At 41.2% G+C, this 26,065-nt stretch overlaps 1 protein-coding gene across 3 annotated transcripts in view; it reads right to left on the bottom strand.

The window, feature by feature from the left end:
• Window positions 1-6,604: 6,604 nt before the first annotated feature.
• itpr2 (inositol 1,4,5-trisphosphate receptor, type 2) overlaps window positions 6,605-26,065 on the bottom strand; it is a 96,217-nt gene continuing 76,756 nt past the window's right edge. For all 3 annotated transcript variants that reach the window (XM_021323347.2, XM_012876033.3, XM_036151131.1), the window contains 5 exons: window positions 25,547-25,668; window positions 25,264-25,429; window positions 25,022-25,182; window positions 11,234-11,395; window positions 6,605-7,865 (listed from right to left, as the gene is read on the bottom strand). In XM_021323347.2, the coding sequence (XP_021179022.2) occupies window positions 7,785-7,865; window positions 11,234-11,395; window positions 25,022-25,182; window positions 25,264-25,429; window positions 25,547-25,668 (692 nt within the window). In that variant the 3' untranslated portion in view covers window positions 6,605-7,784. The remainder of the gene's footprint in view (window positions 7,866-11,233; window positions 11,396-25,021; window positions 25,183-25,263; window positions 25,430-25,546; window positions 25,669-26,065) is intronic.

Below are 26,065 nucleotides of genomic sequence, written 5' to 3'. Positions count from 1 at the left end.
AGTGTTGTTTTGTTTTTGTAAATGTGATGTAAGCCTTTGTGATCTTGTTTGTCAGCCGTGGTTTTGCCCTTGGTACTCTCCCATGGATCCCATTCTCTTTCATTATGTTGACTCATGTATATTAACCTTAACTAAGACAAATACGTGCGTTCTCTCATCTCCTCCCCTGTACATATACCACCTGGTCATGATCCTCATTAGTCTAATCCTCCCGTTTTCTACCACCTGTACGGTTCCCTGCTCCTCACTTTTTCTACGCCTCTGGTCTTTTTTAAATCATAATGATCTTAATGATGGCTTCAGGCTCCTGCTCACTCTTGAGTCCAGTCACAACATCACAAATCATGAGAACAGGTCTGGCAGTAATCAGGTCTAGGTGTTGGAGATCAAATTGAATAAACCTTTGTTTTTAAATGAGGTAAATCACAGTTAAATAAGTACTTAAATAATTTTAAAATTTAGGCAATTACTTATTCACACTGGGCCGGGTTGGCTTGGACAGCTTTTTTTACACTAATAATGAAACCATCCTTTGAAAACTGCCTTTTTTATATATTCTCTAATAAAAAAAATATGATTTCAAAACACATAAGAGCAACAAAGAGGGGCAAAAACTTTAAGCAGCACTGTGTCTGCTTTTTTCACCTCTGAACGGCATTTTTCAAAAGCGTATCTTGACTCTGGTGACACAGTCTGGGCAGACAACACTTCATGAGACTGGAGGGAGAGCCAAACGGCTCTAACTTGAGAAGGTGGAGGCCAACTCAGTAGCCAGCATGACTCAGTCCGCCTGTAGGAGGCAAACTGCTGCAGCCACAAAGCGAGAGGGCGGGGGGAGTACAGGCTTGGGGGGAGGAAAGGGGGACTCAGACAGGCAGCTGGAGTGACGTAACTTCACAAGTTTCCTCTCTTATCTTATCACCTATGTTCATTTACACAGTGTGAAGCCAAAAGGAGGAAACACGGAGGACAGGAAAATATTTATCAAACTTCAATTTATTGTATCTCTCAGCTTACGGGCTCTCAGCAACAGCGAGGGCCTGTAAATGCAGTGCTTTGAACGGTAAACTTCACGCTGTCTCCGTAGCTAATCTGATGAAGTGCGCAGCAGTGTAACCCGTAGGATGTTACATCTGCTTCTAGGGAGAAAGAAAAGGACTTGCTGACTGGGAGAGCCTGTCGACAGGACAACCATTAGCTGTGGGCTCCACAAATCTGGCCTTAATGGAAGAGTGACAAGAATACATTGTTCAAAGTAAGCAAACAGAAGTCCTATTTAAAATGTGCAATTGAGCCATGAAGGGGGACGCAGCAACGGTGTGGAAGAAGGTGCACTCGGGTCAGAGATCAAAACTGAGCAATATGTGAGAGAAAGACAGCACTGCCAAACACATTGAAAACCCTCTTGCCGTGGTAAAACATGGTAGTGGCAGCATCGTGACGTTGGAGTATTCTTCTTTAGCAGGGAAAGAGAAACCTTTCAGAGCCGAGAAGATGGATGGAGCTACAGAGCAATCTTGAAAGACAGGATGGAGAAGACTGGAGACTGGGGCAGAGGTTCACTTGCTAGCAGGATGTTGACAGTAAAAATGCACCCACAGTTGTGGTGGATTGGTTCGGGGTGTCAAACTCCAGTCCTCGAGGGATGGTGTCCTGTGACTTTAAAATGTGTCCCTGCCTCCTGGTCAAACACAGCTGAATCAAACTGCTGAATCACCCCCCCCCAGTATTTATTTTTCTATTGAACTTTTGTTGATACAGGTTGTCTCATTGAGAACCAAGATTTCATTAACAAGCAAGGCCTGTTTAATACCTTAAGCATGTAAGTATGTTCTCAAGAGTCGTAATAACGACCCAATTATTTGATGCAGGCGGGTTGAAGCAGAGACTCATCTAAAAGACCGGTCCTCGAGAACTGGAGCCTGACAGCTGTTTAGATTGAGGCAAATTCATGTTTTACTGGCCTAGTCAAAGTTCAGACCTAATATGAGAAAAGACTAAATGGGCATTTTATAGCTACATCAATTTCAAACAGTGGCTGAATGGGCGGCGTACCTAAACGCATGGAGGGAATGTTGCTAGAGTTTCCTGAGTTCGGAGCAACAGTGCTGTTCTTAATCTAAAATAAAACAAAATTACAATGTTTGGCTTTCTAGGAACGTGCTGAACTGTGATAATGAACACGTAAAATAGGACCAACCCACGAGCTAATACTGTACGGCAGAATTTAAAGCGTCTGTAATGACGAAACAGAAACCGGCAATTAGCTAATTATCTTTAACTGAGCTGTGTCTGACAGTATGAGCTCGCGCTGCACCGCAGCTAAGAGCCTGACCGGAGGCAGAGACTTTGTTTCACGTGCTCGTTTTGTGCAATGATGTCAGCGCGTCATGTGACCACTGAGGCTCAAAGTTTGCAGCCAGATGCTGGAAGTCACATGCCAGTCATCATGGGGGCAAGTTTATTTATAAACCTGACAGCTGAGGAGGGACTGGCGGCCATCCCTCTGTGAGTAAGAGCTTTAGGTGTGGTCAGTTGATCTTTTAAGGCACAGGGAAAAGAACAAAAAAACAAACGTCACATGATAAGGTGGTAAATATTTACAGTGGTGTTAAATAGTAACCCCCACCCCTCCCCCACCACCCAAAAAAATTGTTTTCCCTTTTTGTTTTTGCTTTTTTTTGTCACTCCTGTGACATGTTTTAGATCATCACATTAATTTTATACAACAATAACTTGAGCAGATGCAATTGATATTTACTGTATTTTTCCTGGTTACATTTTTACTTGCAGCTGAAAACTGCTAAGGTCCCCTCCCTCGACTGCCATCCATTACACAACGCATCCGACCCCTTTGGCCCCTCTGACAGGTGGTGAGCCCATTGGAGGGGGGACCCATGTCTCCTCTTGGGGCTATGCCTGGCCGGGCTCCACCTCCAGGCCTGGCTCCAGAGTTGGGCCACGGTGACCCGTGTCTGGGCGGGGGGGACACCACGTCCATTTGTCTTATTCACCATAAGGGGGTTTTGGGCTACTCTTTGTCTGGTGCCTCCCCTGTCTACCTTAGGTGACCCTACTAGGGGCATGAAGCCCCTGACCGCATAGCTCCTAGGGTCATTGGGACACTCAAACCCTCCACCACGATAAGGTGGCAATAATTTTGCCTCCCTGGTGCACTGCAAAAACAGAACTAAAAGTAAGTGAAATCTTGCTGAAATCATTGTAATTTTCCTTTATTAGAGCAGGTAAATAAGACTATTTGCCAATGGAATAAGATTTTTGCACTTAAAATAGGAACAATTCATCTCCATCGTCTTATTTTAAGTGCAGGATGTCTAATTATGTTATTTTAGAGATGAATTGTTCCTGTTTTAAGTGCAAAAATCTCATTCTATTGGAAAATAGTCTTATCTACCTGCTCAAATCAAGGTAAAATACACTCATTTCAAGAAATTTGTACTTATTTTTAGTTCCCTTTTTGCAGTGTGAGGTGTTCCGGGCACGTCCCACCGGGAGGAGACCCAGAGGGAAGACCCAGGACACGCTGGAGGGACTATGTTTCTCGGCTGGCCTGGGAACGCCTTGGGATTCCTCCAGAGGAGCTGGCCTCAAGTGGCTGGGGAGAGTGAAGTCCGGGCCTCCCTACTGAAGCTGCTACCCCCACGACCCGACCCCGGATAAGTGGAAGAGGATGGAAGAATGAAAACTGCCAGACACGCAGCATCAAGAAATCACTTAAATAGCACCTGGCTGACAACATGAAGTAGGTTTAATGCATTTTAACTTGATCTAATCCTAATCTAAAGAAATTTAAAACTAGATGAGAGAAAAAAAACAATCATTGGCAATCAGACATCAGTCTGGAGCCGTTTATAAAGTCATTTCTGGGGCTTTGGGACTCCAGTAAACCACGGTGAGAACCACCATCTACAAACAGAGAAAGCCTGGGACAGTGGTGAACCTTCCCAGGACTTGCTGGCCTGCCAATACTATCTCAAGAACGCATCATGAGATCGATAAAGATCCAGAAACATCTCTGGCCTCAGTGGCAGTCTGGTGTTCCTCAACAATAAGAAAGAGACTGGAAAAAGATGACACCCATGCAGTTTCTAGGCCAACACCCCGTGCTGATCAACCGAAAGGACACAAAGGCCTCACATTTGCTCAAATCTTAACAAATTTGTTTATAGCTTTTAATTTTTACTTGACAGAAATATTCCCTCAGAATGTGCAGAGGTCTGGCCTGCGTGTTGTCGGTGAAAGACTTGACTCGGTCAAACCGCCCGCAGCCACAGAGGTGTTTGTGTTATCTTGTGTTTGTTCGCCCTCTCTGGCTGTTTTCCCTCTCTCTCCCTCTCGCCACTGAATACACAAAGGGCGGGCATGTGACTCCTCACCGCGCTCTGACTGCAAAGACGCTCAAAAACACTCCCAAAAGGTTTGCTTCGTAAACTAGGTCCACACCGAGAAGGTAAAATGTCCTTTAAAGAAGGAAAAATCAGTAAAACTGAGCCGGGTAGTTTGGGAAGCCACTCAGACTGACAGGAGTGTCTCAATATGGCAAATATGATAGCTCTGCCAGACGGTAATGATGGTCCCGATATTACCAGCTCCCTCCCTCCCTCTCTCTCTCCATAACTGCAACACATTCCAGTAATGCTGCACTTTACCCCTCATGTCTACACAGTGACAGCTGCTCACCATTACGGCACTGCATGAACTAATTTTAATGGCTGTCACCGGCAGCAGGAGCGAACGCAGGCCTGCCAGCGTAAACAACAAACCCGGAGCCAAAGACGGATGGTCCTCTCAGCGGAGGGCAAACGACGGGGACGGGATGAAACTCTAGTTTGCTCCCTGTGATTCGTTTATCACCTCAAACAGGCGTACAGATGATCAGCCAGCCACAATCACGAGCGCTGGCTTTCCACCGTGGACGACGGCTCTTCAGTAAACACTCCAGTTTTGCCCGCTTGCAAATCAATTCAGTTCTTTCTGATGCAAAACCTTCAGTTTACACAGTGGTATTAGTTTTAAAATGGGATTTTGAAAATACTTCTTTTTTTTTATAGCAGAGAAGTAAGTTTTTGTAACTTTGCACAGATAACTCAAAACATCCTGAGCGGTTCTTATTTCTTCGTACTTTCTGATGGTCTTTCCAAGTTTTTATTTAGAGCTTGGCTGCATTTTGACCAAATGTTCCTGTCCAGCACCTAACACCTTCCAGAAGCACATTACTGCTTGTTACACAGTTTAACTCCAACTTATTCAGTCATAAAAAAGCCAATAAACTCCAGCAAAATGTCTAAAGGCACCTTGGCACAAAAGGTAATGAGATATTTAGGCGTTCTGCTAATAGACATAATTTGTTTTCACTCTATCAGTGGAACATATGAGAAACACTAAAGACAATTTTTACTCTCATCAAATGACAAGCAAATATATATATATATATATATATATATATATATATATATATATATATATATATATATATATATATATATATATATATATATAAAAGAATTTTTTATAAAATTTGTGATGTCTTTAAGAGCTTAGAAATGGTCAAATCCTCTTTTTGTGAGCTGATAGTGTAAAACAAATTGTGTTAGATGGGTATATAACGCACCAAATTGATCGCAGTCGTGTTAATTGAATTTAATGGAAATCGCATCATAACAGACTTTGTGACATGGGCAAACATAATATTTTAATTCAAACAAATCGATATAACATCGCATCATGATAAAGCAATTTATTTGCAATAGGCTATCAAATGAATGTAAAAGACCACACACTATATGGTTTTACACATAAATCTGTAATTTAGAGCCAAAGAAGAGGATCTGAAAGAGCTTATGGAGGAAAACCTCTCCAGACTGAAAGTCAGCAGATGTAAGATGCCTCCCTCGGGTCCTGAATGAGAACCTTGCTCTAAAAATTGTCCTATTTCTTAATGACCTTTAGATTTACTGTAGGCTGTTTATTACCTTCCATCCGAGATGCAACATGGTCATAATTTAGCCTTTCTGTAGTAATTCTTCCCCCCCCCCCCCCCCATTTATTTATTTTCACAGACACATAATTCTGGGTTTTGATTAAAACCCAGCTTTAAAATTAAAAGAAATGGCATGCTTCGTATCTGTTACTGTATGTAATGCATCTGTTTTTGCTTTACTTTTTTGAACTGAATCTAAAAAATAAACGTATCTTTTATTATATTCTAAATCATTGATCTGACCTATTCATATCAGGGAGACAGGGAGTCATGGAAAGGCGCGCCAATAACTGTGGCAGAAGGGATTTTTACAAATGTATCTCCTAACATGGGCCTTTTTTCGCTTTACTCCATCAATGTTCTCAAAGATAAATAATGGATTTAAAAAAATTAAAATCAGGTGAGATTATGTTTCAGAAATAAAATATTCCTTTAAATTTATTTCAACCAGGAGCGCCAATGTTTGCAGCGAATTGGCTGTATACTTTAAAAATGAAATGTGATGTGAATGGAGGTAAAATTGCTGTTGCAATGTAAGAACAGGATAAAAGCAACTTGTTTGCTTTTATTATAAGAACACACAGTGCATGAGCCAAAATACACTTTTTTTTTGTAAACAAGGACACATTTCTTCCCTTTTATTTTGTGTTTTCAGGTGTGAGTAAATGAACTCAGAGGTGGTCTAAGTAAACATCCAAACCTGCTAGAATAAAAAGGGCAAACTCATCCCAGCAGACAACTGTTGTTACAAATTTATTAGAACATCTGAGCAAATAAAATAGATTCTCTGTACGCTGGGTTTGAGCAAAAAGTGTCACAGGACAGTCACAATCAAATTTCTCCAGTTGAGCTGTTAGTTTGTGTGAGATTAAAGCAAGTTCTGACTTAGAAACAGCTGCAGTCCAAAAAAAAAAAATAGTGACAAAGATATTAAACCCCCTCCAACAGAAATGAGCAAATCATGTAAATATTATACTACAAGATGACATATTTATAGAGACCTAACAGAAAAAAAGCAACGTTATCACCCACCCTCACTACATTATTCACTACAACAAAGATCATTAGGAAAATTCAAGTAAGTTTTCCAAAGGTTTTCTGTATTTTTATTCACATTCACATACCATAGAAATCTGTGAAAGGCAACTGAAGAGGTAAAGCGAATGCACATCTGAACACAACACTAAAGATAACGATCGACGACGTGATATCCCAAGCAAACCAGTACATCCAGTTACAACCATAAGATTTTCCCTTTATTTATTTATTTATTTATTTTTTTAAAAAGTGCACTTACAGCCATTGCAGTGTGCTGTTTGTAAAAAAACAGTAAGGCAGCGTGATTTCTTCTCAGAACAGAAAAATAATACTCCAGTTATGAATGGAAAATGTCCTCATAAATACCAAAAGAAACTTAAAGGGTAGAGAGGAGAATACTTTGAGTGTGCGCCCTTTTTCCCCCGGAGGCCAATCAGTGACCTCTGCACCGCCGATCGACTCACCGACCCATTTACCCGATTCTGACATTTCCTTAGACCCCTTACCTGGTGCACTAATACTACAGGGGCAGATGTGGACTGCGTCTTACAGCGCATTAGGCACGTTTAGTATCCCAAAAAGGCAGTGTTTGTATCACAGCCAGGGCGTCGCGTCAGAACTGGCTGCTTGCAGTTCGGCTCCAGTGTTTGCAGGAGCGCATCTGAGGAGGCACGTTGTTCTTGAGGCTAAAGTTGGTGTCGCTTCATCCGCTTTCATGTGCAGCAGCTGAGCGGCTGTCGCCCCCTCAGTGTGTTGGGAAGTGTTGGTTGGGCTGCGGAGGACTCAGGAACCCAAGCCTTTGCTTGTTCTTCCGCTGCTCCGTCATCTGCGGAGCAGAGAGAGAGAGGAGAACACAATCAGGCTGGAGTGGCTTTTAATTCTGCGTGGAGCAAACGCGCATTACATGCAAACCCGTGTTTGCGCTGTCGCTGGTCTAGTGGCCACTTGAACGTGCAAAACAAGCTAGTCCCATTGGCTCAAGTGTAATTAGCGCCTTCCAGAGGGATGCTTGGTCATTTATCGGCGCTATGATCAGAAAGTTAAAGAGAAGTTTACGCTCACTGAGCCTCAGCAAGAGAGTCAGAGAATCTGGGCGTTTAAGGACTTTCTGAACCGTGTTTCCTTCTGGGTTGGAACGGCGATCCAACTAACTTCAAAGAATTTTAGAAAAACGAATACTGGCTGTACATGTTTGAATTTCTAATCCACACAGGATCGAAACGCTAAAGATAATCTCTGATACTCTATAAACAAACACTCCCACTGATATCTGGTTAAATGTCCCTTAGCACGTTGTTGGGAATCTGCTGACTTTTTACATTGCCTTTAAAAACCTGCTGACATGATTTGGCATGAAAACCCCCACTTTATTTTCTTTTTAATTTATCTTTAAGGGAAAAAAACATTTAATCTTTGTCCCATATAGCCATAAAACCCTTTCTCCAGAAAGCAAAAAGCTTGTCCAGTTGTCCTGGTAGGAAACTGGAAATTTCAGTCATTTTTGGAGCTGTAGCGTCTCTCTTGGTTCATGTTGATGTTTAACTTGTTTGAATGTTGAACTTTCTGATGTTCTGAGGATCTGGCTCACTGCGTTGTATATTCCTTTATGACTTTATTCTTTTCAAATATATTCCTGGCATGCAGACCATGAATGCATGGCAGGGGAAAGAAATCAACTTACCAAATACTGCATTGAAGGAGTCCTTTGTGATTGTAGAATAATGGCATTAATATTGCAGTGACAACAGATAGCGCTGCTATATTCCTCTCATTTCAGGATGACCGTTTGAGTCAGATGGTTGAAATTTAGACACATCTGGGATTTATCAACAGAACAAAGATCCAAACAACCAAACCTGCTTGTGAAGTTAATAGAGCAGGTTAATGTGAGCCTCTTGAGCGTCATCAAGCCCGACTCTGTTGAAAATCGATGGCCTGCGCATAAAAGCCAGGTCTGTGCCAGGAAACCTACGGAGTTGAATAAGTTCATCCACTTCTGTCAAGATGAGCGGTCCCATAAGCAGTCACAATTATGCCCAGGCCTTGTTGAAGCCTACAAAAGGTGTGCAGCTCTCTGCGACTTGCTGAGGGACATTTAACCAACTGGAGGAAATCCATAACACATTCAAACTTTTCAATCCAAGTCTTGTGTGGGCAACAAAAAAACAAAAAACACTACAGCTGTATGTTGCATGATCCTCCCACCATGGAAGAAATGGTTTAAATTCAGCACCAAAACATCCAAATAAAAGAAAAGAGTAACGCGTTATGAATAAATCATATGGCTCCGCTTCCACAAATCCTAATTCCCTTTATGCATTATTTAAAAATCTGACAAGAGTAAAGGAAATAAGTTGAGCTGCAAACACGCCTCAGCCGTGAGTTTGGGATGTTTGGAGGTCAGCAGATGGGTTGGTGAGACTTGAAGGTGCAACCAAACATTCTCAAAGGAGACAAGCGTTTTTTTTTTAGTCAGGTCTCACCCGTTTCTGCATAGGCAGTGTGAGAAATGCATGTTGGCAGCATAACAATCAGCGAGTAGATGCATGACAGCTAGATTTGAACTAGACGGTCTGCGCCGGTCTGAAAGCAGGTTTAAAGATATATCATTTGTGTATCATTCCAAGAGGGCTCTGGCAGCACGCGGATTTTGTTGTCAGAGGAGGGACCTGCAGGCGGCAGGAAGCTGTTGCCAGCTCCGCCGAGGTCAGCCGAGTTTGTTGTTTTGTTAAATCGGAGTGTGATCTTCCCACAGCAGGAGCTGTTTTTTTTTGCACATCTGGCAGAAGGGGGAACAAGGACGGGCCTGTGCCTGGGATCACATGCAGGGTAGGCAGGTGATGGGAGTGATCGGTCACACTGCAGCAACGCACTTAGTCATCCAAACAGCCAGAGGCTCGCTGGCGGATGTGTTTGCAGCCGACACGACAGTCACCTGCCGGGCTGCGCCGGAGCCGTCGAGCAGGTCCATGAGGACATGACGTCGACCTCTTCCTCCGCCGCTGTTCTGAGGTGAAAAAAGCCTCGTGGTCAGGGAGCACTCAGAGTTCAACAAGGAAAACCGGCTGCTGCACGAATTATCCCAGGGAGGGGGGGGGGGTATTCTATGTGTTCACCAGGTCAGGTTGTAACATTAAAACCAAGCAGGGCCAGCACGAGTTCCTATGGTGCTCCAAGCAGAGCTTCGTTTGTCGTTACCCTCCACTGAACCACTTGCGTATTTGTTTGTGAATTCTTCATTTAATGCTGCAGTTTATTTAAAGCTGTAGTTGGTAATCCTGTTCAGAAACACTTTTTGTTATGCTGGGTGAAATGGTCCTTCCATCCTGATAGTAGTTAATATATTATAGGTTCAGAAAAAGGAGGTTAAAAAATGTGATTTCTGTGAACGCTACAGGCCTGTAAAAACTCTGACCAATCCCTGCCGTTCGGACCGAAGGGCAATGATTGGTCAGAGCTTTGGTCCTGCCCTCACCATCTATTGGTTGTCCCACATGCAGATCATTCTGACGCGCTCACGTAACGCCAGCGTGTGTGTTTGGTCTTCATTAGGTTCCACTTGGTGGCTTAATTTCTATAGTAATTCAACTCAAAAAGTGATTCTCATTTATTATATAACTTCATTGCAGACAGTGATATAGTTCAGGTGTTTTTAGTGTTAATTTTGATACATATAGTTTAAAGTTGTGGATTATCGGCACTCGATTTTAAAAGTTATTTTACTGGTTTTCTGTACGGCAGTTTGTGACAGTTTTCTCTGTGAAAGGTGCTTAACAAATTAGCTTTACTTAGAGCTAATGAAAATCAAGATTCAGTTCCTTAAAAATATTTATTTGGGTTAGGAGGTTAGGGGTTAAGACTAATACTAATAAAAGGATGATAAACACAGAAACAGCACTTTATATGCCCTCAATAAACTTTAACCTTGTAGTGTGGTGGCCTACAAAATGTAAGGATGCAGCGCTTTTTTTTTTTTAATAATGATCTTTTGAGGCGTATAAGTCACATTATGAATCTGGATTTCCAGGTTACTTTTGTTGTAACTGAATTACTGAAATATTTGAACTTTTCAACTGTATTCTAATTTAATAAAAGCACCTGCCTTGTGAAAACGGAGCCCCTGCTGGCCTGAGGGCCCTAAGCAGTGACTTTACTTTCTTCTTCCTCTAAAACCAAGCTAGAGCGACACTCTACCTGTTCTCTGAGCTCAGACAGCTGGGTGGAGAGCTGCGATACCAGAGCGGAGGTGTGATCCAGTTTCTCCTGCAGGGATCGGATCTCGTTCTGCTCGCCGTCGCCTTCGTTGCTCACCAGAGACATGGCTCTCATGCGAGGGAACCAATCCAAGTTCTTCTCCTGCAGAGAAGCAAACACGGGGAAAAAAAGTGAACGCAGAACTAGACAACAAGGGCATCGAAGCAACAGATTTGCATTTACACTAGGAGCATCTGAGGGCCGCGGCCGTCCTGCAGGAGCAAAGCAAACGGAGAGGCAGTGGTTGGAGGGTTTAGCATTAATCATCTCATCAGAATGGAAGAAGCTCCGTGTAGAATATTTAAAGCAGCTCTGCCGTCTCCAGGTTACCGCGCACAGCGGTTACACGCTAAACGAACAGCTACTGACATTTCAATTCTCACCCACTGCACAAACACACCGCTTATGTTGGGATGAGTCACAGCCGCTCATCAACAGCAGGACTTGAAGTATGGTGTAACTTATAGGAGGGTGTGTGTGTGTGTGTGTGTGTGTGTGTGTGTGTGTGTGTGTGTGTGTGTGTGTTCACATGCAACGTCTTTTATATCTGTTCACAAAACTCTGGACAGAGCGAATCAGCAGCAGCGAAAGCTTTAAGACAGCTGAGGGTAAAATACACCTATAGGTTTATGTAATGTGTCTGTGTGTTTGTGTGGGTGGGGGGGGGGGGCGTGCTGGGAGTGGACCTGGCGGACTGCGAGCGAGAATGTGTTTCACGACATGCGTGCTCTTGTGCAAAGTGAGATGGGTGCCACAGATACAGATGCCATCGCTTGACAGTTATGTAATATTCCCCCGTCGGTTCGGCTGATAAAAAATCATTTACACGGCACCGATAGCCGGATTTGACTGGCACCACAATAAGTCCACTAGGAGCAGCGAGCGAGGTTTGCTCCCACCTACTCTTATATAAGAACAGACTGCAGGGCGAGATGGAAAGATGAGGGTGTGAGCCGCGGAGAGGATGAGAGAGGACATGAGGGCAGTTTAGTCAGAGGGCGGGTGAAGAGCTGGAGTGTGCTGGTTTTTATTTTTGTTTGATTAATGACTTTAGCCCACCTAGGTGGGAGATGCAATGTTGGCTGTGACCTGTTGTGGCCACGCCGTTGCTCATTCTTCAAAAAAGAACAACTGCTAATACAGTGCTTCATCTGATTAAACCCCAAAATCTGATCATTTTAGGAGATTGTGCGATAGCTGGGCGTTAGAAACCAGAGTTTCAGGGATTAAATTCAAATTCTATAAAAAAAATTTCCATTCCGCAAGGCTCAGGAAAGTTGTTTAGTACCAATGTGGAGTCTAAAAACATTGAATAAATGTGATTTATAGAAACCCCGGAATACTACAAAAGTACCAAGCTAGTACAGACTTTTCCATGCTGGAAGTCCTGGGTCCAGTGTGTATGAATATATGTAGTGTTGGGGTAAATAGAATAAACTTTATATACAGAGGAGTTTTTGAAAATAAAGATAATTCAAAAATATTTATTCATTTAGCCACACACTGTCACTACCGACATATTTCATCTCTATTTTCTACAAATTTGGAAATGTATGTCAAGATTCTGACTGAACAAAATGCCCAAAGCCAAGGGAAGGCAGAAGAGTTCATGAAATATATTTTTCTTGCTGATTCTACAATCAACAGATACATTACTGCAGGATTTAGGCAACACCAGGGTAAACTACCAGGTTTAGTAAAACTACTATAAAATCATCCAGTGTAGAACTGCAAATAATAAAGATCATTTATTGTGAATGCAAATTATACCTAAAAGGAAGATCATTAGTAATCTACATAGTCTCCACTGACCAACTCTATTTTCAACTAATTATGCCAGAAACGCATGGAAAGAAAGCTTTTGCCTGCAGGGGAGATTTTAAGGATTGGATCTAAAGGATTCAGCAGTCTCCAGTCTGCAGACTCCGTGCAAGTATGGGTTATTTTTACAATGAAAGCTCTGCAAAATAAAATACTAACGAAAGGGAAATCTCAAGGGACTAAGATGTGCAACTACGGTGGGACACATGGCATAAAATAAAGTTAATTTGTTCTAATCTATATTATAAATGGAAGCAATTTATGAAAACATTTTTTTACACTTTTGAATTTTAGGGAAACAAAACTGTAATGTGAAACTCCTCTAATATGTGCAGCTGCTCAACTACGTATCTGAACTGAAGGTTCTGTTTTTAGATCGTTAGTATTAGCCTGGAAAACGCCCCAGACACATTAAAAGCGATCAGTCCAGAAAGATGCTCCTAATAACTTATATTTCAGGTCTATTGTATTAAAACAGCAGATGTTCAGTTTATCTACAAGGTTACAACCGGGGCGTCACTTTGCATAACATTAACAGAACGCTGCAATAGGGGGGAAAAAAAAGAGGGACAAACAAAACCATTTCAGAATCGTCATTTATCCTTTCTAACTATTGTTTATTTTTTAGATACTACAGCTTTTTCTACCTTATTATCCTCTTATCAACTGCTTGACACAACAACCCTCTAATCCAACCACAATGCTATACCCACCCAAGAGCCGCACCGTATGTCTTAAATATCTGCAAACATCAGGCATTTATTTATTTATATGTAACAAACTGATGTCATTGAAAAAGGAGGCATAATCATGTCCATTACTATGTGTGTATACTGGGATTCAGTTCAAGTGTGTCCACTCAAGCTTTGAGAGAGGCTTTTCAGATTCAAGATAGAGCTCATAAAAAGGGCCGCAGAACGCCAAATAATGGAAAACCACCATTTAAAACCCCTACTGGGTGATAAAGTGCACAAGAACATTGAGTTCCAGGAATATTCAAAAACTGATCTAAAAATAAACAAATAAGTTAAATTCCAACATAAAAACCACACAAAAGGTACAGAGATACGAAGGTATGTAGGAAAATACGCATTTAGACACAGGCAACAGAAGTACATATTTAGAAGATTTATATGATATAATCTTACTTAAATTGTTTTCTAACTTTTGGACCCCCCACCATCTGTTTTTAATTTTTGTTGAACTTAAATGTATATAATCGATATATTTCAACCCCTTTGGAGGGTTTTGTGCATGAGCACCAAGTTTCTGGTCATGGCAAAGTATCTTATTCAGCCACACAAAAAAAAATTATGATAAGGTTCAGGCGCATCCACAAAGCTATTTTGTCGTTCAGGCTGTGCATCCACACTGATCGGGCATTTTGACTGTAAACCAGGTCCCAAAGGGGGGAAATGTCTAAACGCTGGTTTAGTTTTTCCGTGTGTACATGCGAGCCGCATCTTTTCTCAATTGATGACGTCCTAACTCCGCCTCTCACAAAATAGAACAAAGATGGCGCCATTCAGTGTTGCATTCATACTAAGGCAGATAAGGGCTTTGTTTGCTTCCTCGGACTCCAGGCTGCTCTACACGGCGCGCCCCCTTCCAAACCACATAAAGATCCCGTTGAACATGTGTTAAGGTTTGTGTCTGATCCCATGATGCTGTGTTTAATTCACATGAGTTGTTTGCACCGTCTTCTTGTTTTTCTAAATGTTCATCTACATTAACACGCCTTAAATCTCAAACTGATGGTCAAATGTTCTCCTTCAGGGTTTGATGGTGCAGAGCAGAATTTGTGGTTTCATCAATTAATGCAGATCTGGAAGCAGCAAAGCAGCTCCAGACCGTCACACCACCACCACCACTAACATCTTGATTAATTGTAAGTACGGTGTTGTTTTTCTGAAATCCCCTTTCAGGAGATGCACCAGGATTGACAAATTCTAAAATGTTCCACTTTTGTCTTGTCGGTCGACATAAATTCGTCCCGATCATCGCGGGATGTTTAAAATGCTTACTGGTGGCTGTGAGATGGACCTTTGTGTCTTTTTGGTCAGCAGAGGTTGCTGCCCATGAATTTTTCCATAGACACCTCTTTTGTTCAGTCTCTTTCTAATCACTGAACCACCACTCACCTTAACTTAGGCGAGGGAGGCCTGCAGGTTCTTGGCTGTTCTGTTTTTTCTCTGTGACCTCATAGTTGAGTTGCTGTTGAGTTCTTGGAGTTATGTTGGTTACCCATTGTTCCATTATTCTCCTCGAGGTTCTCTGGAGCCTCAGAAATGGCTTTCTAACCCTCTGGCAACTAATATATATTTCTAACCTGTTCTTAAGTTATTTGGATGAAAGCGTGGTGTGGTGCTTTTTTTTTTTCAAAATCCATTAGCCTTTTTGAAGCTGTCAGACCATGCTGCTAAATTCAAACGATTTCTCGTTTTTACAAGTCAGGAAGTAATCAGAGCTGGATGTGGGCAGTGAAACTGAACTCATCCTCCCAAAATTAGTGGTTTTACAAATGCCGGTTGTTATACTTTCACATAGTTTCAGGCTTTCTTGGATGATAGCTTTTTCCCCATGATAAAATATTTCCTTGAAAACGGCATTTTGCGACAAGACAGACAAGAAATGTGTTAAGGTGCGTTCACGCGGAAGGCAAGGCGAAATGAGTGAGTGGTTAACATGTTACCCCTAAGTAAAGGCACGATCAGGAGCTAATTAACGGTCGGCGATGTAAAAAGAGCAAATTGGGCGAATAGAACGAAGCGAAACTGCAAACAGCGCGGTGGAATATTTTTTATGTTAAATATTTAGACAGTAGGGTATATTTCTATTGAGCACTGGTTGATTTACTAACCGAAGACAGATGAACAGACGATCTGCAGCGGGAATAGAGTGCCTGTAGTTCGAGTCCGTCCCCTGATGCTAGGCAGCAGGTCCTCATGGGTCCTGAACAGACGGAGGTACCGCTGGAAGCGACCGCCATCCAGACGAAGCTCCTGGAGCAGGTGGTGGTACTCGCCAAAACCGGGAGCATCTCTGAAGGATCTGTTGAACCCGGCGAGGTTGGCGGCGTTGTTCGGCTTTCCACATTACATAAAGCACCGTGACTCGATCGGTAAAACCGAGGTCTGCTGAGGTGAGCTGACCAGACAAGAGGAAGAAATAGCCGTGCCTCCTTTTTGATGACGCGCTGTCGCTAGCTAGGTGAAATTTCGCAGCGTTGTATGTATTGCTTCTTACATTTCTTCATACGGCCAGTTGTATTAATTTTTCTCTCAATGCTTTCCTCTAAATCCTAGATTTTTTTTTCCCCACAGTTTTTGTTTACAATAAAGAGAAGCACAACAATCAGCCAGATTCCTGAGGAACAACAGGTTCTTCATCTTATTAACTTTCTTCTTGCCTGTTGTTTATACTCTTGGCTGCACAGTATGAACAGAGCCTTTCCAAAAGAGCTTGTCCTAAAATGATTCGGCTAATTGGGGCCTCAGGCATCAAGGGCCACAAAAAAAACAAGAACAGTTTTATTTCTTACAATTTCCAAAAGACAATGGCGGCTCTGTGAAGTCGAAAACATCCACGGAGCCGAGGGCTATCTTATGCTCAACTTAAAATTACCCATTACTGATGGATTTCAATTTCAAAGATGAAGAATATTCTTTTTGTACGAGTTCTCTGCCACTAGTTCAGGAATCATCACTTAATTCAGGAAATACAGTCAAAGTGTGACTGTGCAGAATCTGACTTATTAAACCGATGTCTCGCTGCTCATCACTGGACTTTACAGTCTTTCAGAGATTGCTGTACAGTCAGGCTTTAAAGCGATCAGTGACGGCACACTAAACACACACATGAGCATCACTTTCCAAACAATTACTTTGCTCATTCTGCTTTATTTTTTTTTTGAAAATCACTGGCAAATGGTACTGTCCTATTAACTGTTATTTTTTTACATTCTAACATCACTCCATTTTGTAATACGGGATGGTGAGTAGTTGGATGGGGGGGGTGGGGGGGGGGGTTAACGAGCCTGCAGGTTTAGATTTTATTTCCCCCAATAATAAAATGTATTGCATTTTGTGTTTCCTTGTGGTGTTTCTGACTAATATTTAGATTTGTTTGATGTTCTGAAGCACTTAAGTGTGACAAACCTGAAAAAGGTGAAATTAGGAAAATGTTTTCACACCACTGCGTTTGTCTTTAAAAACAGGTTCTTTACTGCAGGCTTCAGGGTGACATAAACAAACCTTTTGTTAATAAATCTTCATCTTGATACAAGATGATAGTGATCGTTACAGTTATTGCTTCTCTTGATAGAATCAATGGCAATGTTATTTTAGATATTCTTGAACATGTTCTGGGGATAAATCAAGCTGAAACAGTTGATGTAGGCTAATCTTTTACACATTGTTCTTTATATAAATGCATAACAACAGAGTCAACTATGGAGTTCTGCAGGGTGCTTTACCTAAACTGGTACTTTTTACAAGAGTTTGGACAGATCCAGTGTTGCTACACAAAGCAGTTCTTCAATAGCTGAGGCTGTTAATAAGATTCACAGATATCAGCTGTGCCTGGTCAGCAGTAGCCTTTTTGGGGATATTTTAGACTTCTAAGAAAAACTTACAAGACAGGCACTTCTGTGTTTTGTGCAAACAACAGCGGTGAAGGTCATGTTGAATATTTTGGTAATAACTGGGGAAAGATCTCTGCACGATGATACTGAAGGAGCTCCAGCAAATAAAGACTTACTAGAAAAAGGATTTGTAAATGTTGCCAACCTGCTGGAATACTTTTATTCAACATAGGAATATTTATAACCTGATAAAATACAGAGAAAATATTGATTTACTTAGATGCCTAAATAGAATATAAAAGAATAGAAATGATCTTTTATTGTCCCACAGTGGGGAAATTCATGTGTCCCTGCAACAAGGTGAAATGCAAGTGGAAGCAAAGACTATTTACAAGAATAATAAAAAAGGAAACACACTTATTGAATTTGATTCTTGTGTACTTATGCAAGACTGGGGTTGCTGTCTCATAAATGCATTCATTTGGTCTTCAATACTATATAGCAAGTCATTTATGAATAAATTATGACATTTCACTTACACCCTTTCCAGAAACATCTTTTTTATTTGCGCATTATTACTAAACTTAGCTTCCCCCTGTCTTCAAATATTAGAAGGTTTAAAGTTCAAGGTTCAGCTATTATTGCCAAGAAGGAATTTTACAGCTGGCAGTAGGAGATAAAAAACACAAAAACACATATCACTACTGCTAACACTATACGGCTTTTAAAGGCTTGACTTTTAGAGTGACTGAGGTTCATGTTTCATTTACTCCACTTGTCTGCCCACATTTAGTCGGGGATTTAGTCTAAAAAAAATAAATACAATCAGGCAGTTGGATCCACTGGAACATAGATGCTGATCAGTGTTTGGAGGTGAAATGACACGCTGCCTAAAGTGCATCAGAAAATGTAGAAAAGTTTAACACGCACACCAACGTTAGCGCTGCACCATAGCCCATTAGCAAAAATATCACCTCCTCCTTAATTTAACTTTAAAAATATTTGGCACTCATCTGCTTCTGTTACTGCTTTTGCTTCAGCTAAGTTGTTTACTGTGTATTGCACAGTAACTGAGAATTTAATGAAGAGTGCATATATATATATATATATATATATATATATATATATATATATATATATATATATATATATATATATATATATATATATATATATATATATATATATATATATATGGGTGTGTGTGAGAAAGGAGGAAAGACTGAGGATGAAAGAGAAAGGGACAGGAGAGCACGTGCTCTGCAGGGCTGAGCTATTAGCGGGCCACTTGAGATGGGTTATGTAACGGCGTTGTGACTGCTGCTGCAGTACGTGCAGGGCCTGTAGCCGCTGTCATGATTTTACACAAACACCCGCACACTCACTGACTCACCGATTCAAACCCTAAACACACAGACAGAGCAGACACTCGGAGTAGCATGGGCCGGCTCTCCTGCTCTGGCACCGCATCGCTTTATGCTGCCGAGCAGATGCGATCATCCTGAGTCAGGAGTGTGTGCTCCTCTGTGCGTGCGTGTGTATGGGTGTGTTTTAGGTCATTGGGTTTCAGCTCAGAAAAGTTTCTCTTTTTTTTTTTTCTCCAGCTTCATCTCAAAATCCTACGTGGTTCCAAAGGCAACAGCAAAGGGATGAGTTTCGAGACTTGATTTAAGAACAGAGAGAGAAGAGGCCTGTGTAATTTGGAGTGGTAAGTCGTGCCGCATCTTAGGAGCAGCAACTAAAAAGGCAAGGTCCCCCCCAAGCCTACGCTTAGTCCTTGGCGCACTGAGGAGCCGCTGGTCAGCTGACCTAGGAGAACGGGAGGGTGTGGAAGGGTGAAGTGGCTCGGAGCAGCTAGGACGGAGCAATATCAAGTAGGGCTTTGAAAACCAATAAATTGATTTTAAACGGAGTGTGCAGCCAGAATAAAATGCTAAAATGTGCTCATAGCTACTTGTGCGAGTCAAAAGACGAGAAACTTCTCAGTCTGCAGCACACAGCAATGCGATCAAGGTTTTGGATGAAGCTGCAAAGTTTTCCAGCTTACAAGTCTTTTTCTAGACTGAGCTAAGAGGAAAGAAAGAGGAAAGAAGCCATGGAGGCTGCTCCAGGGACCAGCATCATGGACACGTCAGAGGTTTTCCTGATGGGTGTTGGATAAGGAAAATATTTTCTCCAATATATGCCAGTTGCTGCTTTTAGTGATACTTAAGACTTTTCATCTAGGGGCGCAACCTAGAGGCAACCTATAGCATTTTTATATCTGACACTTCTGCCTTGGTAAAAGCTTTAAAAAAAAATTACACCCCAACTAAAAAAAAGCACATATTTATGCCTTATTTGTGTTATTTAACACTGAAATGAACCGACTGAATCCAACCACTCCACGTTTTGGAAAATCCAATTTCATTTGAAAGCAGCCAGAGTTCGTCCTATCAGCAGTCACCGTCTTGTCACTAGGTAGACTAACAGCAATTCAGTGAGAGTGCTGCTGACCATGTGCTGACATGCTACTGGGAAATTCTCCATTATCACTTTTAATGCAAAGTCGGATTGCAATGAATTAAAGAAAAGCCGTGACAAAAAAAGAGGACAGCCTCCACCAAAGTGGATGAGCTTTTTTATTTCAAGATGGCATATTTTCTGTTGCAAGAAGAGTTCAACTACAACTCCTTGCCAATGTTTTCATGCAACCGGAACTTTATCACATTGTGTCACGTTAAAACTCCAAACTCCTGTGTATTTAATGCGACAGACAAGCTACTACCTAATTGCTATGTAGAAGGAAAACTACACATGCCATTTGTTCACTAATGTTCTCTGCTAACCTCAAAGGCCTTCACAGAGGTAGTAATTAAGTGAGTTCTGAAAGCAACTGGTTGCACCAAACTTTAATTAGGGGTATCAAAGTACAAAGCGCAGAGCACAAAAGGCACACAACACTCTTCTGAGTTTTATTAGTAAAAGATTTGAGAAACGGTGCATCCTTCCTTGTAACAATTACGTGCTATTTTGTGCTGGTCTATTAATTAAAATACTCCCTCCCCCCCAAAAAAAGAAGAGTAAAATCGAGTTTTAAAAAAGTTGAAGGGGGCATGACTACTTTTGTTAGCAACTAAATTCCTGAGTTTTAACTGTTTTTTTCTGATATCATTGGAGAACAACATGTTTTACATGATCTGTTGGGCAACTTCAGCAGCTGCAGGCTTGGGTGGGGGTGGGGGGGGCACAGAGGCTCATAGAAAAGTTCACTGGCGCAGGGATGAAGTGACAGGACTTTAATTCCTTGGTGGACATAAAAACAAAACAACTGTTGCATCACACTGCGATCATCCCTCCAATCAGTCATCGAACTGTTAGTGATTTCATTCTGCTCCCTGCGTCCTTGTCTTGGGGCACAAGTCTTTTTTTTTAATTGGAGACTGTAATCACTCTGAATTACAAACTTAGCTCATTTCTTATAATTGCAATATTTATTTTTGCACCTAATCAGCTTAAACCGACTGTTTTTCAGATCTCTGATGATGCGTTTGTTTTCACTCCCTGTGCCAGTGCTGTAGTTGCTTACACGTCTTTAGATGGTGGCAGCTCAGGACTGCGGCACAGTCAACAGCTCGATGCAGTCTACTGGGCTGCCTTAACAAACTTTTTTACCAACTTTTGTACTATAATAAAGATCAAATTACACAACAAGTAATTGGATCTAAATACGACGTTGGAATGACTTGAATTGAATTTGGACTTCATTGGATTCCATTCAATACTGCACAAGCATTAAACCTATTAGTAAAGTGCTTTGAGCTGAAATTTGTTTTGTTTGATGGCATTTCAATACAAGGTTTGATTATTGGTCATGTGATTTACCACACATTTCAGATAGTTCTCATTTCTTGTGGAGCCTTCAAATGACCTTATCCCTTCGTTTAGTTTTTGTTTCAAATGGGACGGCCAACAACAGCAGCTACTTCAGGACATCACAGGCAGACGAGGGCTGTTGTTTCACACATTTTCTTTTAAATCAAATCAGTTTCTTTAACTAATCCCGTGTTTGCAACCATATGTTTGGTCACAAGCCGTCGTCCTCAAAAGCGCCTGACAACCCCCCCCCAACGTAGAGTGCTAGATTGCAACACAAGTAATCTCAGATCACTAAAAAAAAAAAAAAAAAAAAAAAAGGAATACATTTCAGTAACTGCTAATTAAAAGTTATTACAGGTCAGTCAAATACAGGATCAACCCAGCAGAAGCACATGATTTTAATCTGTGTGGCGCTTTCCAGTTGTCTTTGTTCTCCTTTCAGGTCCCAATAGCTTTGTTAGTGGTTTTGCTTGGAGGGTTTTTTTTTTCCTGAAAGGGACAGGCTCCAAGCCTTGATTTAGATTTACCTCAAGTTGGAAGAAAAAAAAAAAGTTAAAGGCCAAATATACTTTAGAGCCATAAAACCCAAAACCTTTAAATTTATCAAGCATAAATCACGGTGGGCCTTTTTGTTTTTTAAAGTGGAAAAAGTAATCCGAGATTTTGGGTTTAAGGGGAGGAGATAGCCCAAAACTGAGGAACGAGGACAAAATACAGTTTCTGCTGACGTCAAGGTGACTGCAGTGTCATTTGAGAGCAAAGTTTATATACATATAACAAGCTTTCTTTAACTGTGTGGTTTTATTTTACTTTTCACACATCTATCAGTAAAAAAGGTTTGCTGATGTCCTCAGATCTCAAATCAATGATCACTCTCCAATTATGTGTTTATTATGTCCTTTTTATGCGTTCTCTTGCTGTAATTAGCTTCAGTCGTGACTGAGTTTTTTTTATCCAAGTGTCTGAGCCAAATCACTGCAGCTGCAGTCTCACTGTGTATTAGTATTTTAGTTTTCTTTAATCCACAAAGCATGCAGCATTAGCGGGAAGTGGCTTTTAAAGGCCACATTAAATGTTGCTTTGGGGAAACTAACTGTAGACAGATTTATGCTCTGAATATAAACAAGGATCATGGTGGGCAGCTCACAAGCCCACTGAGCTACACTGAACAATGCTAACTGTGTTAGCTGGGCTACACATAAACCGTAACGCCTGGCCCTTTGCTGGTCAAACTCCAACAATTAACCTACATGTCACATTTGTAGCATTACGTTGAACCAAATCAACATAGCAACACAACTCTCACAAGACCGTAACACCAACAAAAACAATTTTTTTTTAGCTCTTTCTATCTAAAATAATGAAATTCTGATTATTGCTCTTTTAAGTGGTTTGACAGACTGTTTTCCATATAATCTTTTGACAGCAACATTATCGTGGTGTTGGTAAAACAGACTAATTATGTGCATGTAACGTCGGACTATTTTAAAAACAGGCTATTCTTGTGAAAGTTTTAAAAAGGAAGACGAGCCGGAGCAGATCAGAGTAACAATCCCGTCAGAACTAGAGTAGAAATTACGAAACTACGAAACGTAACCTAAATGTTGCCCAAATATTTGTGTTTTGAAGTTCATTGTTTTACATTTTATTTTATTTTTTTGTCACAAATGGTAAATAGCTGTTTACATGGACAAAAGTAATCGGAATAAAGAGTCGATTGGAATAAAAATGCGGGATGTAAACACGCCAATTGCAATATTTTGATTGGATTAAGCCAATTGAAATTAAATTGTTTTCTGAATGAGCGGTTTATGCCGATCGCTAATCGGATCAATGTGCATATAAACGCCTGTCGGGCTCAAGTTATTCGGACCGCGGCAAACTGACCCAAACGCGCAAATGTGACCAATGGCGGAAATACGTCGGGAATCAAAATTGTCGGCGCTCCCGATACAACCTTTATGTTAAAAAAAATAAAAGAGCTCAAAATTGTTGCTTACTCAGTAACGTTTCAACCATAATTAAAACATCGTGCAAGTCCAGCCTGGGCGCTTGGAAGACAATCAAAGACATATAATACTGCTTTGTTTACCATTTTTGTTATTTAACAAAAAAGGAAAGTAGTTTTGTGTATTTTTAGGTGAATTTGATAACTGTGCATGTCACAGTGGTTTTATTCTGAGTAAAGCCAGGTGCATATAAACGCACATTATGATCGGATTCATTGTTTGTGTGCCCATATAAACGGTACAATCTGATTATTTAATCCGAATACATTTGAATCCAATCGTGAAGTTGTGTGCATGTAAACCTAGCTAGTGTAGCATAATGAAATATAACGGCATCCCTCTTTTAGAAGATATGAAAAAAAATAAATTCAATCTAGTAAACCAAACAGATTCCCTGACCAGAACAGATGGCTGTCTCGTCTGTTTCTGAATATTACGACCAAGATAATAGGCCTTTTTAGTTGTACATGTCCCTAACAAAGGATATAGAAAAAAAAAAGACTTCAAACTGTAAATTTAAAACCTCAGGTGTTTCTGAAGATCTAACGTAAGGGATAATGTTTGATAAATATGAACAGTAAAAGGAAAAATAACAAGTGTCATATTTTACTCTCCCATGTGTGTTTTTCTCTTTGCATCCAGTTAGAAGGTGTTAATTTAAATTCCTGACTCATGATTGCCCCCTCCCCCACTAAAATACCCTAGGAACAGACCTGTTGGGAGACCCGCTGATGCATATTAATCCAATGTCTGTTACTTGTTTGTAAAGCTAATTGTTCCTTATAATACCACTGTTCTTATGCCAATCACAGACGAATGGTAAATCACAAAAACGTTCCATTATGCAGCTAGGCTTTATTTGACTCCATTAGGAGAAAACTCGCTCGCTGCCCCTACAACCTTCAGCTTGTTGTCCGCGTGTCAGTGCAGTTACTTATTGCGCTGATGATAATAGCGCTGGAGCAGGTTTAATTACCATTTAACTGCACCGTGTCCCAGCAGGTTAGGAGCTCGGCTCAGTGAAGAGTACCTGGGCACAGAGATCCGTCTCCCTCCAGCAGTAAGAGTGAAGGAAAATAAATTGGGATGCCTGGCACTGGCCTGGGGGCTCAGACTTGTTTTCCCAATACTCATCAGCTGGGTTGTGTAGCAGAATCTGCAAACGGTCCGACTCAGGAAAAGTGGTGCAACTTTCCGACTGTAAAAGTCAGAAATCTGTATTCTCATATGCTCCTAAATCTGGTACAGCTCAGCGGCAAAATGGAGATCAGAGACTGAAAGGATTTTTCTCCGGAACGATAAAGACAGCAATGGACTTGTTTGCAGACAAGCAGCAGTGTCTAACCGCTGAATAATTACTGTTTATTGCTTCATGTGTCTAAGATGGAGCTTTCACAGCGAACGAGGCAGCATTAAAAGAACCAGAGTTATAAACAGTGTGCGCATAGATAGACTCACTGCAATCATCTGGGCCACGTAGCTCTCGGGGCCGGTGTACTCTGTCGGGTCCTTCACCCTCACCAGCACCAGGAAGTAGAGGTAGTGCCACATGTTGTGCTCGGATTTGATGTGCTCCTCAAACGACACGGTCTTGTTGTCAAATTTGTCCCTTTCCAACCCTGCAGAGGCATCACCAGCACATCAGGAAGCGTTCTCCTGAGATATCCCATTTTCTACACGGCAGACTTTGCAGCACTCACCGCAGATGAAGCAGGAGGTTTTCAGAATCTCCTCCTTCCTCTGCTTCTCACTCCTCAGGTCGGCAAACGTGTCGATGATCACACCGAAGATCAGATTAAGGACGATAATGATGACGATGAAGAAGAAGAGAAGGTCATAAATGACTCGGGCCGCAAAGAGAGGCTCCTGGAGGGTTGGGTATAAAATATGGAGGCAATTCATCAGTTTACCAAACAGAAACACTCAACTTTAGAATTTTTTTTTACATAACAACAATTTTTTTTTTTTAAAAGATGGTCTGACCTCTTTGGATGGTCTCCTCAGGATGTCTCCCACACCGCCGCCGTTGCGTAACCCTTGGTTCAACACCGTGATTATGCACATGCGCAGAGTATCACACACACGCTCCACTCCATCGTCGTTATCTAGAACAAAAACACAGCCAATACAAACAGTGAGAAATAAAACTTATAGAGGAATAAAGCAGGACATAAACCATCTTCGCCTCAATTTATTTTTTCACAGTTTTCAACAACCGTCAGATTCATCGTATTTTACTGGAATTTTATAAGATACATGGTTTAAATACAAAAAAAGTAAAAATCTGAAGAGTGTAGCATGCATTTGTATATAGGCCCTTAAACTTCGATTCTTCTGAGTGAAAACGACTTTTTTCACAACTTACCCAATACATTACTACTCAATCTATGTGTAATTCACTTCTGATATAAATACATTTAGCCTGTGGAGGCCTCTGAGGTAGTTGGAGAACGTTAAATAACAAAGAGCATCATGGCCTGGTGAGAAGGTCATTAACCAGAG

Source organism: Fundulus heteroclitus, chromosome 2 (assembly GCF_011125445.2).
Source record: "Fundulus heteroclitus isolate FHET01 chromosome 2, MU-UCD_Fhet_4.1, whole genome shotgun sequence".
Taxonomy (NCBI): domain Eukaryota; kingdom Metazoa; phylum Chordata; class Actinopteri; order Cyprinodontiformes; family Fundulidae; genus Fundulus; species Fundulus heteroclitus.
This window is presented reverse-complemented; position numbering and strand designations above follow the sequence as displayed.